Genomic DNA, 21,614 nt, shown 5'->3' on the forward strand with positions numbered 1-21,614 from the left:
CATTTATCCCTAAGAACATGTCATTGGTGTCTGGGACACACTGTGGTTTGTCAGAATCTATGAGTATTTTTCCAAGTGTAATAGAAAAGTTCTTGTAAAACTGTCTGAAGTAGTGGTCCATAGAGATCTGAGAAATTTATTATATTTGATTTTCAAATATTCTTTACTATATTGTGTTTTCTGGCTTTTTTTTAGATGTATTTTAAGTATCCAGTCATTCTGGCTGTGAAAAATATCTCTGTTACAATCCAAAAGGGAGAGTGCTTTGGATTGCTTGGATTCAATGGAGCTGGAAAAACTACTACCTTCAAAATTTTGACTGGAGAGGAGACTGTTACCTCTGGGGATGTGTTCCTTGAGCAATTTAGCGTCACTAAAAGGCTCCAAAAAGTAAGACATTATTACAGTCTAAGATATAAGAAGTTTGATGACTTGAGGTACAGGTAATGGGCAGATGCTGAAGATAATAGATGGCCATCATGAGAGACATTGATATTGATACTCTTGGCTCAGTAAGTTCTGGAGAGAGAAATAAATTTTTGAGGATAGGCAACAAGAGCAGAATCTAAGACATGAGTATCTTTTGTGTTCTTTGAAAATGTTAGATTAAAAGGCAAGCTCTATCAATAGTACATCTAATATATGCCAGACAAGGTACTGTAAGGAAGGAAAGACTGGGCAGAAGATGCAGTTCACATATAAGTGCAGTTCACTTATAATTGAGGTCTTCATGCACATGAGAGTTCTGGAACAGGATGGCCTTTCCAAGTGGTCCCAAATCAAAGCAAGATAGCCGTCTTTTGTATCTCTGAATCAGCCAGTCATTGGTTTACATGCCACCTGGGAAAGAGTGAATAATCTTGGGGAAAAGCTAAGTGGGGGAAAAATTCAAGAAGAAAATGGTCAAAGGTTTCAAACTTCAGAAAGTCTCAGGCAACGTAAAGCCTGAATAGTGCATATTGGATTTTTTTAAGTTTACTTATTTTGAGAGAGAGAACGAGAGAGAGACAGAGAGACAGAGAGAGGAGATAGAAAATCCTAAGCAGACTCCATGGTGTCAGCACAGAGCCTGATGCGGGGCTCAAACTCACAAACCGTGAGCTGAAATCAAGAGGCAGACACTTAACTGACTGAGCCACCCAGACACCTGTATATTGGATTTAGCAACTAGAACTTCACTGATGCAGTTAGCAAGAACTATTGTACTATGGTCAGTTGGGTGGTAGTAATGGGAGCCTGAATGGTGCATTTCTTTCCTCTTTAGTTCACAGGACATTGTCATTATGACATCAGGAAGATGGGGTTGTGGGAGTCTGCATGCTCTAAGATGAATAGTATTCTAGTAACAGAGGTGAAGCTAAGAATTTGGATTATACTTTGAAGAAAGTTAGTTTTTTTTTTCAGAAATTAGAACACTTTATTATAAATATTTCCAGAATATAAACTGATTTTATATCAAGACTCTTTGAAACTTTTAAAACTATATGTAACCTTAGCTTATTATTATTATAATGCATTTCATTTTCCACTTTGCAATCTAGAAAATACACTGCAAGTTAGGTCTAACAAAGGAAAAAAAATCAGTCTAAATTGTGTCAAAGAGAAAACTAATGAATATAAAAATATCCCACCCAAAACTAAACAAACCTAATCAAGAAATAGATTCTGCAAAGCCCGTTAATACTTCAATTTAAAATAAGTGACCTCCCAAGGGAAAAATACTTCTACTATCATAGCAATTTGATGAGTAAGAGCAGTGCCACTCTCATTAAGGAAAATTACATTATATAGAAGAAAAACGTAGGGATGCTTTCAGGAAATGAGGAAAAGTAATTTCCATGCTGGAGAGTAACCACATTAAATACTTCCAGTTCACTTGGCCTGTTGTTAGAAATTAAAGTACCTGTTCACATGAAAAAATCGATATGAACATGGACATCATAAAACCAAGCTCCTCAACTATTTTTTCAATTTAACCTCAGGAGAACCAACTCAGGATCTTCAAAATCCAAGGATAGACTGGTCCCAAAGCATTTCTTCCTCTGTCCTCTCTTTACCTTGTTCCTTTTTCTCTTTTCTATGCTTACATTCCTCTTTCTTAGAGGCCACATCTCAGCCTTTTTTCTCCTTTCGATTCTTAAGCTTTTCTGTACTGACCCTGACTGTTTCCATTTGTGTTTCATTTCTTTGCAAGTTCTTGTGTTTGTCTAAATCTATTTCCTCACAACCTTTTTTCCTCTTATGCTTGGGCCGCTCCTCCTCTGCTTTTTCTCTGGCTTCCTCTGGGTGCCTTTTCCCCTGCTGATGTATCTGTTTATGGCTGGCACTGTTTTCTGAGGAGAGACGCTTGTAAACTCCAGATTCCACACTGTATGGGCGACGGTTATACCCTTGCTGACTAAGGTTCAGGGGTCCTGGTTTTTCTGAGAAACAGTCCCTGGTGAACTGGCAGTAGCTCAGAGAGTCTAGTCTTAGCCTGCTGTCATGAGCTGGTAGCCACTGAGGTAACCAGTTTTCCACCTTTAGTGAAATAGAGCATGATCTCGGGTAGGTCTGGACAGTCTCAGATAAGAGTCTGTGATCAAACATTCTATGCCTCGGTCTGTAATCAACCTCTTCTTTGTACCCACAAGTTTCCAAACAGTCCTCTCTCATCTTTCTGAAACAAGTCTTTGGCTCTACGCCTCTGGCTTTCTGCACTTTGATATAATCTTCAAGTTCATCTTGAAAAGAGTCATATGTCTTCTTTGAATGCTTCATTAGGTTGACAACAAGGGGTTCTCTTTATAAGGCTGGGAACTTGGTGAAGAAATCTGATCATATTCCCCCATTAATTGCTTCAGTTTTCTAGCATGGACTTTCCCCAAATGGTAAGACTGTGCAACAACCAGGAAGCTTCTCTGAGGCAGGGGCGGGCGTCTACAACTACTGTCCCCCTCCCCACCAACGCCACTGGCCAGCCGGGGGATAGGCGGGGGTGGAGGTGGCGGAGAGGCAGGGACAGGCGCTGAGAAAGTCAGTTTTGAAGCAAAGAAAGTTCACTTGTGAGAAGTTTGAGAAACATTCACTCAAAGTTGTGGGAATGAAATAGGAGATATTTAAATAACTTGACCACATTTACACTTGAAGGGAAGAAATTGAAATAGAGAAAGAAGTGATACATGATAAAAGGAAGTGAGTGGGTTCTTCCAGGTGGTCCTTGGGGTCAGAGATTTCAAAATTCCCAGCAGGAAGTGATGAGGTTCTTAAAAAAATAGAAATGGAAATGTCATATGATCTGGAAATTTCACTACTGAGTACTTACCCAAAGAAAACAAAAACACTAATTCAAAAAGATATATGCATGCACCCCTATGTTTATTGCAGAATTTACAGTAGTCAAGATACAGAAGTAACCTAAGTGTCCATTGATAGATGAAGGGATAAAGAAGATGTATATACAATGGAATATCACTTAGCCATAAAAAATGTTATCTTGCCATTTGCAACAACATGGATGGACGTAATGGTATTATTCTAAGTGAAATAAGTTATACAGAGAGAGAAAAATACCATGTGATTTTACTTATACGTGGAATCTAAAAAAACAAATGAACAAACAGAAACAGAAACAGACTCTAGATACAGAGAACAAACTGGGGGTTTTCAAGAGGGAAACAGGTAGAAGGATGGACAAAATAAATGAAAGGGATTAAGAGGTACAAACTTCCAGTTATAAAATAAATAAGTCATGAGGATGATAAACATAGCATAGGGGATATAGTCAATAATATTATAATAATATTGTCTAGTGACAGATGGTAACTATACATATGGTGAGCCCTGCATAATGTATAGAACTTAATCACTATGTTGTACACCTAAAACTAATATAATATTGTATGTCAAACATACTTCAATAATAAGATTTAAAGAAAATAAGTAAAAGTGGGGTGCTGAAGTCTCCAACTCATATTTTTCAGTTGTTTATTTCTCCCTTCAAATCTATTATTGTTATCTTCATATACTTTAGAGCTCTGATGTTTGGTGCATATATGTGTATAATTGCTATATTTTCATGGTAAATTGATCCTTTTATCAATATATAATACTGTATTTGTTCTTGTAGCAGTTATTGACTTTGTCTATTTTCTCTAATAATAGTATAGCCATTCAGCTCTTTTGGGCACTATTTTCATGAATTTTTTTTCCTATCCTTTTACTGTCAACCTATTTGTGTCCTCAAACCTAAGTGAGTCTGACTAGATAACATATATTTGGATCATGTTTGTTTTTTTAAATTCATTTTGCCAATCTATGCCTTTTGATTGGGGAATTACATTTAGAGAAATTACTGATAGAGAAAGACTTACTTTTTCCATTTGTTGTTTACCATATCTCTTATTGATGTTTTTTGCCCCTGATTTCCTCCATTAATGCTTTACATTGTGTTTAGTTGATTTTTTTGTAGTTACATGTTTTGATACACTTATTTACTTTTGTGTATATTGTACAGATATTTTCTTTGTGGTTACCATTGGGGTTTCATCTAATAGCGTAAAGTTGTAACGATCTATTTTGAATTGATACCAACTGAATTTCAATCACACACAGAACTCTATTTCTGTACACCACTGTTCCCATGTCCACACCTTGTCATTGTTGTCAAAAATTACATCTTTATGGCACAAAAACAGACACACAGACCAATGGAATAGAATAGAAACCCCAGAACTAGACCCACAAACGTATGGCCAACTCATCTTTGACAAAGCAGGAAAGAACATCCAATGGAAAAAAGACAGTCTCTTTAACAAATGGTGCTGGGAGAACTGGACAGCAACATGCAGAAGGTTGAAACTAGACCACTTTCTCACACCATTCACAAAAATAAACTCAAAATGGATAAAGGACCGGAATGTGAGACAGGAAACCATCAAAACCTTAGAGGAGAAAGCAGGAAAAGACCTCTCTGACCTCAGCCGTAGCAATCTCTTACTCGCCACATCCCCAAAGGCAAGGGAATTAAAAGCAAAAGTGAATTACTGGGACCTTATGAAGATAAAAAGCTTCTGCACAGCAAAGGAAACAACCAACAAAACTAAAAGGCAACCAACAGAATGGGAAAAGATATTTGCAAATGACATATCAGACAAAGGGCTAGTATCCAAAATCTATAAAGAGCTCACCAAACTCCACACCCGAAAAACAAATAACCCAGTGAAGAAATGGGCAGAAAACATGAATAGACACTTCTCTAAAGAAGACATCCGGATGGCCAACAGGCACATGAAAAGATGTTCAACGTCGCTCCTTATCAGGGAAATACAAATCAAAAGCACACTCAGATATCACCTCACGCCAGTCAGAGTGGCCAAAATGAACAAATCAGGAGACTATAGATGCTGGAGAGGATGTGGAGAAACGGGAACCCTCTTGCACTGTTGGTGGGAATGCAAATTGGTGCAGCCACTCTGGAAAGCAGTGTGGAGGTTCCTCAGAAAATGAAAAATAGACCTACCCTATGACCCAGCAATAGCACTGCTAGGAATTTATCCAAGGGATACAGGAGTACTGATGCATAGGGGCACTTGTACCCCAATGTTTATAGCAGCACTCTCAACAATAGCCAAATGATGGAAAGAGCCTAAATGTCCATCAACTGATGAATGGATAAAGAAATTGTGGTTTATATACACAATGGAATACTACGTGGCAATGAGAAAAAATGAAATCTGGCCCTTTGTAGCAACGTGGTTGGAACTGGAGAGTGTGATGCTAAGTGAAATAAGCCATACAGAGAAAGACAGATACCATATGGATTCACTCTTATGTGGATCCTGAAAAACTTAACAGAAACCATGGGGGAGGGGAAGGAAAAAAAAAAAGAGGTTAGAGTGGGAGAGAGCCAAAGCATAAGAGACTGTTAAAAACTGAGACCAAACTGAGGGTTGATGGGGGGTGGGAGGGAGGGGAGGGTGGGTGATGGGAATTGAGGAGGGCACCTTTTGGGATGAGCACTGGGTGTTGTATGGAAACCAATTTGACAATAAATTTCATATATTAAAAAAAATTACATCTTTATACTTTGTGTACCATTAAAAATTATTTTATGCATTTGCCTTTTAGATATTGTATAAAATAAATAGTTGAGTCATAAATCAAAAGTATAATAATTCTGGTTTTTATATGTGTCAGAGGACTTTGCTTTACCAGAGATCTTTATCTCTTCATATGGCTTTAATTTACTGTCTAGTGTCCTTTAATGTCCATGTAAAGGATTGTTTTTAGCATTTATTGTAGGGTAGATCTGTTGGTAATGAACCCCCTTATCTTTTATTTATCAGGGAATTTCTTATTTTCTATTTTTGAAGGACACAATTCTTGCTATAGAATTCTTGGTTGATGTTTTTTCTTACTTTAAATATATCATCCCACTACTTTCTAGTCTAGGAAGTTTCTGCTGAGAAGTCTACTGATGTTCATATTGAGAATCCTTTATATATGATAAATTGCTCTTGCTTGCTGCTTTCAAGATTACATCTTTGTTTTAGTCTTTTGACAGTTTGATTAAAATGTGTCTTATTGTAAGTATCTTAGGGTTTTCCTACTTGAAGTCTGTAAGTGTCTTGAATTTGTAAATCCATATATTTTGTTAAACTTCAGAAGTTTTTTCTAATAACCTTTCTTCCCATTTCTGTCTCTCTTCTCCTGGGAATCCCATGTGTATATGCTGCTGTGTTTGATGATGTAGAATAAGCCCCTTCTTTTTTCTTTCTGCTACCCATACTTAATAATTTCAAGTCTCCTATATTCAAGTTCACTGATTCTTTCTTCTTCCTGATCAAACTCCTCTTGAACACTTGTAGTGAATTTTTAAATTCATTCATTATATTTTTCAGGTCCAGAATTTCTCTTTTTTTTTTAAATTATTTCTTCCTCTTTGTTGATATTCTCCTTTTGTTCATTTATCATTTTCATAATTTTCTTTAGTTTCCTTTAGTTCTTTCAGCATATCGAAGACAATTATTTTAAAGTCTTTATCAAGTAAGTCATAGCTGTGCTACTTCTGGAGCAGTTTCTGCCAATTTATTTTATTCTATTCTTTGGGCCTTATATTCATGTTTATTTGTATGTCTTTTTGAAAATTGGGCTGTTGACAAAGCAGCCACCTCTCCTAGTCTTTGCCAACTGGCTCTGTGCTGAGGCAGTCCTTCACTATTTAGCTGACTGTGTTCTGAACTTGGATATCAGCTTTAGGTGAAGGCTTATGATAGATATTCTATGTCTTTTCTGTGTGTGCATCTTGTCTGCTTGTTCATGTGGCTTTTTGTATTCTTCCAGGAGTCTGCAGGTCTATAGTCCTCCTGCAGCTTTCATGAACAGTACCCTCCAGTTTTTTGCCCAAGCAAAACAAACACCAATCTTCAGGCAGTCCCCAGCCAGGTTAGATTTACTCAACTCCCTCTCATTTGGGAGAAGTAATAGGGAACTGGGCTGCTGCCTCCTCCGACCAAGACTGTTCTGCAACAGGGAGGGTTTGGGCAAGGATGAGTAAAAATGCCACCAAATATCTTACTATTTTGAAGATGGCTTTTTCTTAATTAAATATTCACTTGGTTGCTGTAGGCTTCAACAGTTTTTCAGAGCTCCTATAAGGATATTTTAGTCCCTTTCTGATTGTTTTTTGAGGTTTCCATGGAAAACAAGGGCTTAGAGCTTCCCAGGTGGACATTTTTCTGATTTACTCTTTTTAGCATTGTTTTGTAATTCTACCCCTAAACTCCTTTACAGTTTTATTTATTTCCTTATAACAACTCCTCCTACTCCTCCCCTTCCCCTCCTCCTCCTTTCTCCTCTTTCTCCTTCTCCTCCTCCTTTGTCACGTTATTATTATTTGTACATTGTGGGTTTTATTTATACTGTTCATGGGATCTTTTTTTTCTGACATAAGTTGCTAGTATTCAGGAATGCTATTGAATTTTTATATGCTGATATTATTATCCAGAAACCTATATGAACTAATTCTCTAATTAGTTTTCAGTTTATCTACAGATTAGCTTGGCTTTTCTATGTAGGTAGTTTTATCATCTAAAAATAATGAGAGTTTTTCTTCCTTTCCCATTGTCATTCTTCATTTATTGTGCTATTGCATAAAGTGGGACCACCAGTACAATGTTGAATACTGGCAATGATGATAAATATCTTTTTTTTGCCCCTGCCTTTGCATGGAATACTTCTAAATTTCTACTACTATATATTATATTTGACTACCCTTTGTCAGTTTAAGAAAATTCATTTCGGGGCGCCTGGGTGGCGCAGTCGGTTAAGCGTCCGATTTCAGCCAGGTCACGATCTCGCGGTCCGTGAGTTCGAGCCCCGCGTCAGGCTCCGGGCTGATGGCTCGGAGCCTGGAACCTGTTTCCGATTCTGTGTCTCCCTCTCTCTCTGCCCCTCCCCCGTTCATGCTCTGTCTCTCTCTGTCCCAAAAATAAATAAACATTGAAAAAAAAATTAAAAAAAAAAAAAAAAGAAAATTCATTTCTATGTCTAGTTTGCTACAAGCTTTTAGCATTTTTTTCTTTTTTTATTTAAATCCAAGTTAATTAACACATAGTGTAATAACGATTTCAAGAATAGAATTTAGTTATTCATCACTTATATATAATGCCCAGTGCCCATTTCCACAAGTGCCCCCCCTACTGCCCATTGTCCATTTGGCCTATTTCCCCACCCAACACTACACCAGCAACCCTCAGTTCTCTGTATTTAAGTGTCTTATAGCTTGTCTCCCTCTCTGTTTTTATCTTATTTTTGCTTCCCTTCCCCTATGTTCATCTGTTTTGTATCTTAAATTCCACATATGAGTGAAATCGTACGACATTTGTCTTTCCCTGACTGACTTATTTCGCTTAGCATAATACACTCTAGTTCCATCCACATTGCTACAAATGGCAAGATTTCATTCTTTTTGATTGCCAAGTAATATTCCATTGTATATATACATACCACATCTTCTTTATCCATTCATCAGTCGAGGGGCTCTTTCCATACTTTGCATTTCCACAAACAGTGCAAGAGGGTTTACCTTCCTCCACACCCTCACCATCACCTGTTGTTTCTTGGGTTGTTGGTTTTAGCCATTCTGATAGGTGTGAGGTGATATCGCATTGTAGTTTTGATTTGCATTTCTTTGATGATAAGAGATATTGAGCATCTTTTCATGTGGCTGTTGGAAAGCTGAATGTCTTCTTTGGAGAAATGTCTGTTCATGTCTTATTCCCACTTTTTAATTGTATTATTTCATTTTCAGGGGTTGAGTTGTATACATTCTTTATATATTTTGGATACTAACCCTTTATTGAGTATGTCATTTGAAAATATATTCTCCCATTCAGTAGGTTGTCTTTCAGTTTTGCTGATTGTTTACTTCACTATGCAGAAGCTTCCTATTTTGATGTGGCCCCAATAGTCTATTTTTGCTTTTATTTCCCTTGACTTGGGAGACATGTCTAGAAAAATGCTTCAGTGGCAAATATCAGAGAAATTACTGCCTATATTCTCTTCTAGGACTTTTATGGTTTCATGTCTCACATTTTTGTCTTTAATCCATTTTGAGTTTTTTTGTGTGTATATGGTGAAAGAAAGTAGTTCAGTTTTGTTATTTTTCATGTAGCTGTCCAGTTTTCCCATCATCAATTGTTGAAGAGACAAGACTGTTTTTATTCCATTACATATTCTTGCCTCTTTTGTTGAAGATTAATTGGCCATATAATCATGGGTTCGTTTCTGGACTTTCTTTCCTGTTCCATTGATCATGTGTCTATTGTTGTGTCAGTACCATACTGTTTTGATTTGTATAGCTTTGTAGTATAACTTGATATCTTGAATTGTAATATCTCCAGCTTCACTTTTTTCATTAATATATTCTTAATTTTTTAAAATATATTTAAACATAATAAGTACAATCATTTTCTCATCTGATCTGATAATACCAATATTTGAAGTCATTAAAAATATGTTGCTGGTAAGTATTATTTCTACTGATGGCATTCATGGTATCTTTTTCTTTGTTCACTGGGTTATGTTGTATGCAGTTCATTTACTTTCAAAAATAATATGGGACAATATTATATTCTATTCTATTCTTCTATTATACCTAGAATAGAAGAAAGCGTTTGTTTTGATTTCTGCAAAGAGACTAGGGCTGCAAATAGTCTGGGATTACTGTAAATTAATTAATAAAATCTCAGAGGAAAAGGGATGAATTTTAATTATTTAGAAATACTGTTTTAAATATTAATTTTTAATTAATTTTAATAAAATAATGTTACATGTGGATCTTGAGAAACTTAACAGAAGACCATGGTGGGGGTGGGGGAAGGTACAAACAGAGAGGGAGGGAGGCAAACCATAAGAGACTCTTAAATACAGAGAACTGAGGGTTGATGGGGGTGGGGGAGAGGGGAAAGTGGTTTATGGGCATTGAGGAGGGCACTTGTTGGGATGAGCACTGGGTGTTGTACGGAAAACAATTTGACAATGAATTATATTTTTAAAAAACAATTATAAAAATAAATAAAATAAAATTTTATTATTTTTTCCTCTGAATACCTATTTGCATCTGAATGCAAATCCATAAAAGGATTGGTTAATTGGCAAAGCAACATTCATTGCATTCTGTTTGTGAGAGTGGGATAAGGCTTTGCTTCTGGTTCAGTCTTACTGTGAAACAAGATCTAGACATGACTGTGCAGGTTGTGCAATGCAAAAACTTCCATGGTGGCCATGCCCATTAGAGTTTCTTATTAATGAGGGGAGTATTTCATACTCTAACATTCCAAATTCACTGGGCTCTGGGGCTTTATTTCTAACTTTTTCATTGCTAATATCATTAAAACTGAACTAAGGAATCTTTTATTCCAACTTATTACAACAGATCCAGTGGCCATCATTGTGTAGCATTTAGAAAAGAAAAATTCTTCGTAGGACTCTTAGAGACATGGCCTGGAGGACTGTAGTCTTCTGTCTCATCCAGGGACACTCAGTGGGATAGATGACTTGGATCCTTATTAAGGCAATTCTCTTAATCAGGTGAAATCGAGAGTTGGCTATTGTCCTCAGTCTGAAGCATTGCTGGAATACATGACTGGTCTGGAAATAATGATCATGTATGCCAGGTTATGGGGAATCTCTGAGCCCCAGATTCAGCTGTATGTGAATAGATGGTTGAATTCAATGCAACTGGAACTCCATACTGACAAGCTTATCATAACATACAGGTGAGTTATTTCATTATTAGGATCTTTTTGTTGCAGCTGTTATAATGTTGAGATGCCTCCCTATGTCTCTTATGTTTGAAATAAATGTGCACAGCTCTACCCAAGTCCCTCTGTAACAGTATTATCTAATTATGAAACTATCTCATGAGTTGCTAATATCAGATAATAGCAATTAAGATAAATCAGTGTAGTTCCATGTCTTTCTTTTGCAGAGATGAAACTAAAATCCCGGTTATATTTGAACTATAGCCTCTAAATCTCAAAAGAGATGTTTCCTCAATATATTATCTATAATCACAAAGGTATACTATTCATCCTAGTGTCCAAATAATTCTTTGTCTCCCAAGAAAGAAGAAATCTAGGCCCTTTGAATTATGGGAGATTCATATACTTGGGAAATCATGGTACCCTAAGCACAAGTAAATAAATGTCACTGATAATGTGGCTAAAATCAGTTACATAGAAGTCACTCATCTACATTTCAAATGAAAATTATTTGATATATACACCTGTACTGGACCTAACTTATTGAAGTAAAACTAATCAACATTGTGGAGTTTCATGTTAAATGTTTGTTGATATGTTTGTGCTCTTTCTTATAAATAACTAATTTGTATAACTTCCCTTTCTTCTAAATTTTCTTTCCTTCTATGACCATAAAGTAGAGGAACCAAACGTAGGCTGAGTACTGCTATTGCCCTAATGGGAAATACCTCAGTCATTTTGCTAGATGAGCCATCAACTGGCATGGACCCTGGAGCCCGACGCCTGCTCTGGGATGCTGTGACATGGACACGTGAAAGTGGCAAAACCATCATTATAACTTCCCATAGGTGTGGCTCATTTGGAGGCTTGAACGAGGGTTGGCAAGTACTATACTGACTATAAGCGAGAATTATTTGGGGCTAGGAATATTGACAATAAATTTTAGTGTATGTGAGTTCCTCCTTAATCCTAATGAATAGAGTGGCCAAAAATACTCACTGAGTTAAACAATTAAGAGTGGGGAAGGAGCAGGAAGTTTAAGAGATGCTGTGTTTGAGGATTTGTACTCTACTACTAATTGTTTGAAAATTTTTCACTTCCCAACTATAATCTTTACGATTACCAAATTCCACTTCACATTGAAAACAGAGTCACAAATCCTGGCTCTGTTTGAACTACAGAATGTCCTCCAAAACCAGAACTTTTTATGGTATCATGTTTTGCTAGAATGGAGGAATGTGACGCCTTCTGTACCAGGCTGGCCATCATGGTGGAGGGAAAGTTCATGTGCCTGGGTAGCCCTCAGCACCTCAAAAGCAAGTTTGGCAACATTTACGTCCTGAAGATCAAGGTCAAGATTGATGCACAGGAGGATAAACTGAATGATTTAAAATTTTTCATCACAATGACATTCCCAGGTAAACTAGGTTAGGCTAACTTTTATAAAGATGTGTTAAATCATGGTTTTATTGTTTCATCATCCATATGTTTTATGTCTTCAGTAAGTGTTTCCCATGGGATATTGATATTTATTGACCTTCCATACTGAATTCCTTTTGGGATCCTTCTTTCTATAACTTTAGCATTACGATACATATTTTTTCACACACATATAAAAAGGTTCTCACTAATCTCTTGTATCATTGTAATAAGGCAGTTTTGGATTTGTGCTATCAATATAAATTATACCACTAAAGTCATATTTTCAAGTACAATGCTCATTTTCACATATTACTTTTGCAAAGTCTTAAGGATTTTGTTCTAACTAAGCATGTATCCCAATCTTTTGATATCTCAGCCAGGATGTGATATAGAAATGCAAACAAGAAACATTAAGTTTTTCTCTTCTCTCAAGATTAATTCTGCTTCTGCTGCTAAATGCAACAAGCATCTCTCTGCCTATATGGTACAATACCAGAGACAGCAACTATTTCCTTCTGTCCTTTACCTCTCTTTCTTTTTTTTTTAATGTTTATTTATTTTTTGAGAGAGAAAGACAGAGCATGAATGGGGGAGGGGCAGAGAGGGAGGAAGACCACAGAATCTGAAGCAGGCTTCAGGCTCTGAGCTGTCAGCCCAGAACCCGTTGCGGGGCTCGAACTCATGAATGGTGAGATCATGACCTGAGCTGAAGCTGGACACTTAACTGACTGAGCCATCCAGGTGCCCCTTTACCTCTCTTTCTTAAACATAAAGCAGAGGCATGGAAGAGATTTTAATAATTCTGGTTTTTCATCTTACTCCACTTTGTGAGGGTGAGTAAAATATCAGAGAAGTTCCCACTGTGTGTCAGGCTGAGGAGTTATAAGTTTATCTTTCAGGCAATGGAAAAGAGCATGATTGATTACACAGTAGGAATAAATATCAGAAAATAGATAAGAAGGGTGCCTGGGTGGCTCAGTCGGTTAAGCATCCGACCCTTGATTTCAGCTCAGGTCATGATCTCACAGTTCCTGGATTCAAAGCCTGTGTCAGGCTCCGTGCTGACAGTGTGGAGCCTGCTTAGGATTCTCTCTCTCTCTCTGTCTCTCTCTCTCTCCTCCTCTCTATGCCCCTCCCCCCCCCAAATAAATTAGTAAACTTAAAAAAAAGAAAATAGATAAGAAATGAATGGAAGTGGAGATGTGGAGAATAGATGTATGGGAAAGTAATTACCTCACTGTTGGCCATAGTGATTATCATGTGCATAGGACACATGCAGATGGATGCGTCCATTAAGAAAGAAGTTTAATACTCACTTAATGCATTCATTCACATATTTTTGAGTACTATTCTATCAAACTTCTATTTCATGTGATAAATTACCATGAGAGAAGCTGTGACCAGAAAACGTCACTACTGTGTGCTGTCCTAGCTCTTCTTGAAGGAAGGACACTAAACACTGACCCAAGACCTATTTTCAAGGATGTGGACACAAGAACTTTAATGGAAATGTGGGTTTGAGGCATTTTCTCAACTGTAAGGTGGTTGTTGCCCTGTTCTTTCTTACATTATGCTAGAGCAAATACCTATTCAAATATGACAGAATCAAAAAGGAATTGACATGGCATCTATACCCAAATTTTGATTTTTAAAAAGAAGAAATAAATACTGCAAGCAAAAGTCATCTAGAATGTATACTCTAAAGAGGATTTGCCACAATAATCAGATATCTAGGGTAAATGATTCTGCATAATCCTGAGTAAATTTAAATGACCATGTGGTTTTTTTAAGGCAACGATGATTTCTACAGTATGTTAGCTTATATATTCTGAAAAGTGCTCCTGGTGAAATAACCTAGAAATTGGTAAAAATTTAAACAAATGCATCTTAAATACAATAATTGTCTTACAAACAAAATTGGGAAAAAATTTTAACAACCAGAAAATAAGAAAAAAGGAGAAAACAAATAAAAGAAATAGTGAGCAGTTAGAAAATGCGAATTGTGGAAGCAAGTGCCATCTTGGCACTGGGATCACTGATGAAGCTCTGGACCCTCGTCAGGGTTGGGAAGCTCATCCAGAGACAGCCACAAGTGGGTTGGTCAGTTATGATGAAGTTTTGGTTCATGGGGTCTGGATCCAATGGCCAAGAAAAACTTCTTGAAGACATCTTTGGTGCAAAAAGGTGATTTCATTAAAGCATGGGGACAGAACCCATGGGCAGAAAGAGCTGCACTGGAGTCCTGATGGGTAACTCACTATACACCCTCAGGTTGGGAGGGGGTCAGGGATAGAGTAAGTCTCTGAAAGAATTTTGGAAGCAAGGTTTCCAGGACCTTGAGGGGCTAGCTGTTGCTAGGCAAACATCATTTATTACCATTTAACAAAACCTCAGTCTTGAGACCCTTCAGAAGTATATCGGGGGCCATAGGCTTGGAGTATGATTGTCAGCACATATCTTGGGGCAGTTGAGATAAAGGAAGTAGACTTTCAGGATCCTTAAGGTTGGGATAATGTTAAGCTAATGTTCTCTTTTGCCCCAGCAAACTGTCATCATTGAGGCAGCTAAGCTCCTAGAAGGAGGTCACTCTGTTTCAAGGACTTGTCAATGGGCTACAAGCAGTAAAGGAACTTAATTTTTCATTTGCCTTAGTTTCCCATATTACTGTGGCGAGCACTTAAACCCCTTTCCTTTGTTTTTGGGTAACCAGGAGTGTCCAAGGAATATCACACATATTCCACTTGTTTGGAGGGGGGGGGAGGGCAGGGGATGCCAGCCTGCATTTTGCCCTCAGCTTGCCCCAAGCTCCCTCATCAAAGTAGCATCCTCTGATTCCAAGTAGAAGCAAGCAGATATCCTTTCTGGAGGAAAGGATCTCAAATTTAAGCTTGGAGTGGAGAGAGACCCACAGGAGGCAGATATCAGAGAGTACCAGAGGAAGGTCTACTTGATAAATCCCAGAAGACTCTTAGAAGGAACCCTTCAAAAGAGGACTCTAAAGCTAAGAAAATATTCTGTCCTACCCTACCTTCTACATAGGAAACACCTACTAAAGCTATAAGAAAATTAACCTCATTTAAATATAAATGATTGAAAAGATTAAAATTGAATCCCACAGAAAAATATCATAAAAGAGGATAAAAGAAAATAACCTACAGAGATTGAAAGAACAGCAGAGCTGTAAGGCTACAAAGTAGATGAAACTAGCATCTAATATTTCAATATGAGCTTACAGAATTAAGAAGGGAATAGATGGTATGTAAGAAAATCCTAAATTAGAATTGAAAGGGCAAGAAGATTAGATGGCTAGACATCAAGGGGATATATAAAGACAGCTGACCTCACTGGAGAGAATACTTTAAGTAAATATTTCAGAAATACTTAACTATCAAGAGCAAATAAACCACACAGAAAGCACAAGGGAACGGTATTGGAAAGGAGAAAAACAGAAAACCATCAAACAGAAACATAGTTAAGCATGTGAAAGTAAGAGAGAGGCAAGGCAAGGACCATCCAACACAATATGAAATTAGTCCACAAAGAAGAAAAGGAAAGCCATAAAATGGAATAAATACTAAAAACTATCATTCAAGAAAATTTCCTAAGATGAGACAAACCTGCTTACTAAAAGGACAACCTGAAAAATTGACTCAATATCATCAACACCAAGGAGTATTCCAATGTAACTATTGTATTTTAATAATAAAGGTGGTTGAGGGGCGCCTGGGTGGCGCAGTTGGTTAGGCGTCCGACTTCAGCCAGGTCACGATCTCGCGGTCCGGGAGTTCGAGCCCCGCGTCGGGCTCTGGGCTGATGGCTCAGAGCCTGGAGCCTGTTTCCGATTCTGTGTCTCCCTCTCTCTCTGCCCCTCCCCCGTTCATGCTCTGTCTCTCTCTGTCCCAAAAATAAATAAACGTTGGAAAAAAAAAATTAAAAAAAAAAAAAAAAGGTGGTTGACCTTTGGATTCCAGGTAAAAAGATAAGGGAAAGAAGGAAAGTTTATAAGGGAAAGAAAATTAGATCTCAGGCTTTGTGATAAAACATTTTATGCTAAGAAAAATACAACCTGTAGTTTTCACATGCAACCAAAATGATCTTCAAGAATAAAATTCAAAAAGAGTTATAAACAAATAGGTATTCAGGAGATATTGTCCCCAGTGGTTCTCCCTGAAGACTATACAAACAAAAATTTTGTTATCGACTAACGAATGATTGGAGAAGTTTCTGCATAGGAACTACTGGTGAGCACTGAATGTTTATACCACTGTCTTGAAAAGAAGGGACTATTTATGGGTATTAGGAAAAGACATTAGTATGAAGTTAGCCATAAGAACAAAATATATCACCCAACCACAAGGTGAAGTACATACACACATGTATTTTGTATATTTACATTTGTATTTATATTTATGCACTTATCTATATATATCCATATATAATTTTAAAAATTATATAGGAGGACTACAATTAAACATACTATTGCTTTCAGCATATATAAATAGACTTAACTCCTGCATGAAATGAAAAAAAAATTCAGCTTGGCTCATAAGCAAAATCCAGTTCTCTAATGTGTGTAAGAAGCACTACTAAAAAAAACTAAATCAGAGAAGTTAAAAATGAAAGAGTGGGCTTCTTAATTCTCTTGCTGTCCCACACTTGATCTTTAGCTACTTATTACATTTTTTAAATTCAGCTTCTATCATCTGGCAGTGTCTGCCTTGCACAAACAAATGCTCTGGCCCTAATCCTCTCTGTAGATGCCTGTCTCTCCCCAGACACAGGTTGCTCTGAGTTTGCCCTATCATAAAACTGATGGGTTCAAGAAAAAACATTATTTGCAATTTTTCCAGCTTTCTTGTAGGAAGAGTGCGAGTGACACTCTTTCCAGTTTTTAAAAAAGCTATGGCCCAACAATTCTACCTACAGCTACACTTTAGATACTTGCATCTACCTGTAACAAGGAGATAAGTAAAATAATACTTAAGTCGGCAATATTCACAATAGTCAGACAACCTGTATGTCTATCAGTAGCCTAATGGAAAACAAACTGTGGAATATTCATATACCGGATTACTATTTACAGAGGAAAATGAATTATAGCTATATGCAACCACACGAATGAATCTCACAACATTTAGTGAAAGAAGCAGAAAGAAAAAATATATATCAGATGATTCCATTGACATAAGCTTCAAAGTTAGGAAAACTCTTCCTCAATTTTTAGAGGTGTATGCACAGGTAAAAACACTTAGGAAAGGAAATATCCACAATAGCAACGAAGGTATTGGTGACTTTTATGGGGGATAGAGGCTGAGAAGTGGCACATGGGAGTTTCTGTGTTACTATTACTTGGCCTAAATGAGATGATTTCACCAGTGTTTGCTCTGAGTAATTCATTAAACTCCATGTTTCAAATATTTCACACACACAAAAAAGCTGTACATGACCATGGAGACAATACATGCATTAAAATTCGCATTAAAGGGGCGCCTGGGTGGCTCAGTCGGTTGAGCGTCCGACTTTGGCTCGGGTCACGATCTCACGGTCCGTGAGTTCGAGCCCCGCGTCAGGCTCTGGGCTGTGTCTCCTTCTCTCTCTGCCCCTCCCCCATTCATGCTCTGTCTCTCTCTGTCTCAAAAATAAATTTAAAAAAACTGTTAAAAAAATTTTTTTTAAATTCGCATTAAAAAATCTCACCATTATGAACATGTATTTTTTACTTTAAAACATTTTAAACCCAGTTAATCCAATTTTCATCAACCTGCAAATGTGCACTGATGAGTGTAAATATGTTTGTTCCCATTAGAAATGGATACCACCCTTTTCCCTGTCATTCCACCAGTGGGTAAGAACACACAGAACATACAGGCTGACTTTGGTAATCTATAGGCATGATTTTGTCTTTCATGGGGCATGTGATCATGCGAATAGTGAGGAGGCATTGTCCTCCTCTCCTCCCCACCAAGCACACTGTACATGCATACATATCCACACAACCAGAGTGAAAATCCAGCCAGCTCATCATATTCTCAGCACTATGTTCAGGAATAAAGTCTTGTTGTAACATTAGAATTTGAGGAGGCTCAGGTTTTGAACATGGGGCATGTGAGCTGACAACTTTACTGTACCTGAAAGCATACCTTTAGTAATTGCTATGAACTCCACATAATAAGGCTATTCATCAGGAATAAATCTGAAAGGAATTAACCATGTCATGTGTACCAAAGAGAGTGGGTTATTTGACCATGTCATTTTTTTGTATTAACAATTGTGTATAATGAAGTTGATATAGCAATATTTTGGAAATTAAAAATGGTATCTGTTAAGATTATCTATCTTGCTTTCATTTCTTAGGTAGTGTATTAAAGCATGAGAATCAAGGGATCCTAAACTACTACATTCCCAGCAAGGACAACAGCTGGGGAAAGGTGAATGTAGAAACCATGCTCTTCTAACATTACATGTTAAGAAAGTGCTTCTGATGGGGGAAGTATCTGATATCCAAGCATATGTAATGGGAGGCTGACATTGTATGAGGAGCAGAGAAATTCCCTAAAGTATGTTATTTTTCAAAGGCCCCTAGAGTTTAATTGATTTTTCTTTCTTAAATCCCATTATTTGTCATGTCTAACAAGATAATAGGGACAGAGAAGTGCTTCCTTGCAGATTCTCAATTATCTGTTCATTTTCTCATCTTCCCCTTTTGTCCTCCAACATGAACTTGGCAGGACTTGGAGGACGGGCAGGAGATGCTCAGCTGGGTTGGAGGCTGGAGGGGAGGCGTGCAATGGTAACTGCACTTTTTTACTGCTGTTGTTGCTAAAGGTGTTTGGTATTTTGGAGGAAGCTAAAGAGAAATTCAATTTAGAAGACTACTCCATCAGTCAGATAACACTGGAACAAGTCTTCCTGATCTTTGCTAACCCAGAGAACACAGAAGGTGATTATCAAGAAAAGGTACCATGAGATTTACTCCCAAACAGTGACCCTTATGTCTTCCTTAGACTACTCTATTACTGGACACATAGAGGGGCATTACTATGGGTGTGTATATCTTGGCATAAATGTATTTACATAATAAAGAGTCCTCCAAAGAATAACATACATATTTCACTCTTCTGTAAATTTACATGGGTGGCTTGTGTATCCAGCATGTGCAAATCTAAAGACATTTGGTGAAATGTTTTCCTAGAAATACAAAAGAGCAGCATTAATCAGGGTAGGAAAAGGACATATTCTTGAGCATCCTGAATGTTTAAACAGAAACATCCAAAAAAAATGGTGCTGTCAAATGGGACAGCTTGAAAAGCAAAAGGATTGTTTCAGTACTTGAGTTGTGGTTAAGAGGAACATTAAGCATGTATCAAACCATTTTTCCCATGGATACACACACACACAAAGATACACACACACACACACACACACACACACACACACACACACTATTTTTTGAGGGCAAAGGGAGAGGGAGAGGGAATCTTAAGCAGTCTCCATGCTCAGCGCGGAATCAGATGTGGGGCTCAGTCTCACAACCATGAAATCATGACCCAAGCCACAATCAAGAGTCAGAGACTTAACTCACTGAGCCACCTAGGCACCCCTCACCCACACACAATTTTATACCAAAAAGGATCTAATTAAAATCAGTATCAAATTTTAAGGGGTAGGGGTGTGTGGGGTTATTATTTCCAAAACTCAAACCAAGATTCTTCATTTGCAAGAGAATCTTTGTACCATAACATTTAGAGTCCAAGAACAGAAAGCAAAACCATTATTTAAAAAATACTATTTTCTTTTCTATTCTTGTCCCACCTCTGATTAAGAAGAAAAGAAGAAGAAATGAAGTGAAGAATGATATACAGAGCTCTTCCTCAGATTCTTGTTTGGCCACATGGAGTCCCCCATAAGCCATGTGAGAAATCTAGTAACTCTCAAGATTCATGGGCAGATGAGCAGACAAGAGATGATTGTTGTCCAGTTGCAAGATAGAAAGAATCCATGAAGCTGCTCTACTTTAGGATGGTTTGTTCAAGGTTTATATATTCTTAGTTGGACATTTGTGAGTAATAAAATTATACCCAAAAGCTAATTGTTTTTAGGTATAACTTTCTGTGGGTTCCACTCCCATACGTGCCATACATCACCAGTGATTTCAGTAATTGCAAAATTTGCAGGCTGGCAAACTTTAAAAGAGGAGGGGGAGCTCATTTTATTAAGGTCTTACTTGCATCTAGTCTCACAGTTGGCATAATTAATGACTCTTTTTAAAATTTCTTGAGTGTGGTGGTCTCTTCACTGTCCTATGATCCAATTCACCTCTTATCTTCCAGCAAGAAACGAACAAATTATGTCAGTTCCTCTACTAAGCACTTTACATGCATTGCATTATTTAATCCCACTACAAAACTCTGGGCTAGGTATTGCAGCTATTATTATCTTCACTGTACATGGGAGAGGCAGAGGGGTTAAGGGATTTACCCAGGGTCACCCAGCAAGTAAGCAGGAGCATTCATCAGTATCCCCACTTGGAGTCAGGAAACCACACAGCAATTTGAACAGGGAAAGTTAAAAGAATGATTAATTATAGCAGGGGGTTAGCTATAGGAGGTACAGGGAACTCCAAAGGATACACTATGGATGAGGGAAAATATCCAAGGAAGAAACAAACTTGGAAGAGGACCCTTCCCCAAGGCTGGGATTCAGATATTCTTGGAGAAGGTGAACTTGGGGCTCACTTGATGGTGGAGAAGTTTCTTGGCCCTGGGTCAAGGCTGTTCCACACCTGCTGAGCAAGCAAGAAACACCCCATAGTTACAGGCTGCCTAGGCTAGCCAGCAAGGAACTGTGGCTGGATCTAGCAAGCAGGAAACTCTTCTCTGTGGTTGTTGGCAGGCTGGTGCTAGGCAGGGGCACCTGCCGGAGTCACTGAGAATCCACGGTTAATGG

At 37.7% G+C, this 21,614-nt stretch overlaps 2 protein-coding genes across 2 annotated transcripts in view; one reads left to right on the forward strand and one right to left on the reverse strand.

Moving 5' to 3' along the window:
* LOC115504396 (ATP-binding cassette sub-family A member 3-like) overlaps window positions 1-19,634 on the forward strand; it is a 188,254-nt gene extending 168,620 nt beyond the window's left edge. The window contains exons 28-33 of the mRNA XM_032591645.1: window positions 196-390; window positions 11,074-11,261; window positions 11,924-12,094; window positions 12,474-12,664; window positions 19,023-19,096; window positions 19,494-19,634. Of these exons, the coding sequence (XP_032447536.1) occupies window positions 196-390; window positions 11,074-11,261; window positions 11,924-12,094; window positions 12,474-12,664; window positions 19,023-19,096; window positions 19,494-19,634 (960 nt within the window). The remainder of the gene's footprint in view (window positions 1-195; window positions 391-11,073; window positions 11,262-11,923; window positions 12,095-12,473; window positions 12,665-19,022; window positions 19,097-19,493) is intronic.
* On the reverse strand, window positions 2,077-2,934 carry LOC115504397 (lysine-rich coiled-coil protein 1-like). The gene has a single exon (XM_030301360.1). It carries the CDS (start codon window positions 2,758-2,760, stop codon window positions 2,113-2,115), a length of 648 nt encoding a protein of 215 aa, XP_030157220.1. The 5' UTR covers window positions 2,761-2,934; the 3' UTR covers window positions 2,077-2,112.
* Window positions 19,635-21,614: the final 1,980 nt, after the last annotated feature.

This window comes from Lynx canadensis, chromosome E3 (assembly GCF_007474595.2).
Source record: "Lynx canadensis isolate LIC74 chromosome E3, mLynCan4.pri.v2, whole genome shotgun sequence".
NCBI classification, from domain to species: Eukaryota; Metazoa; Chordata; class Mammalia; order Carnivora; family Felidae; genus Lynx; species Lynx canadensis.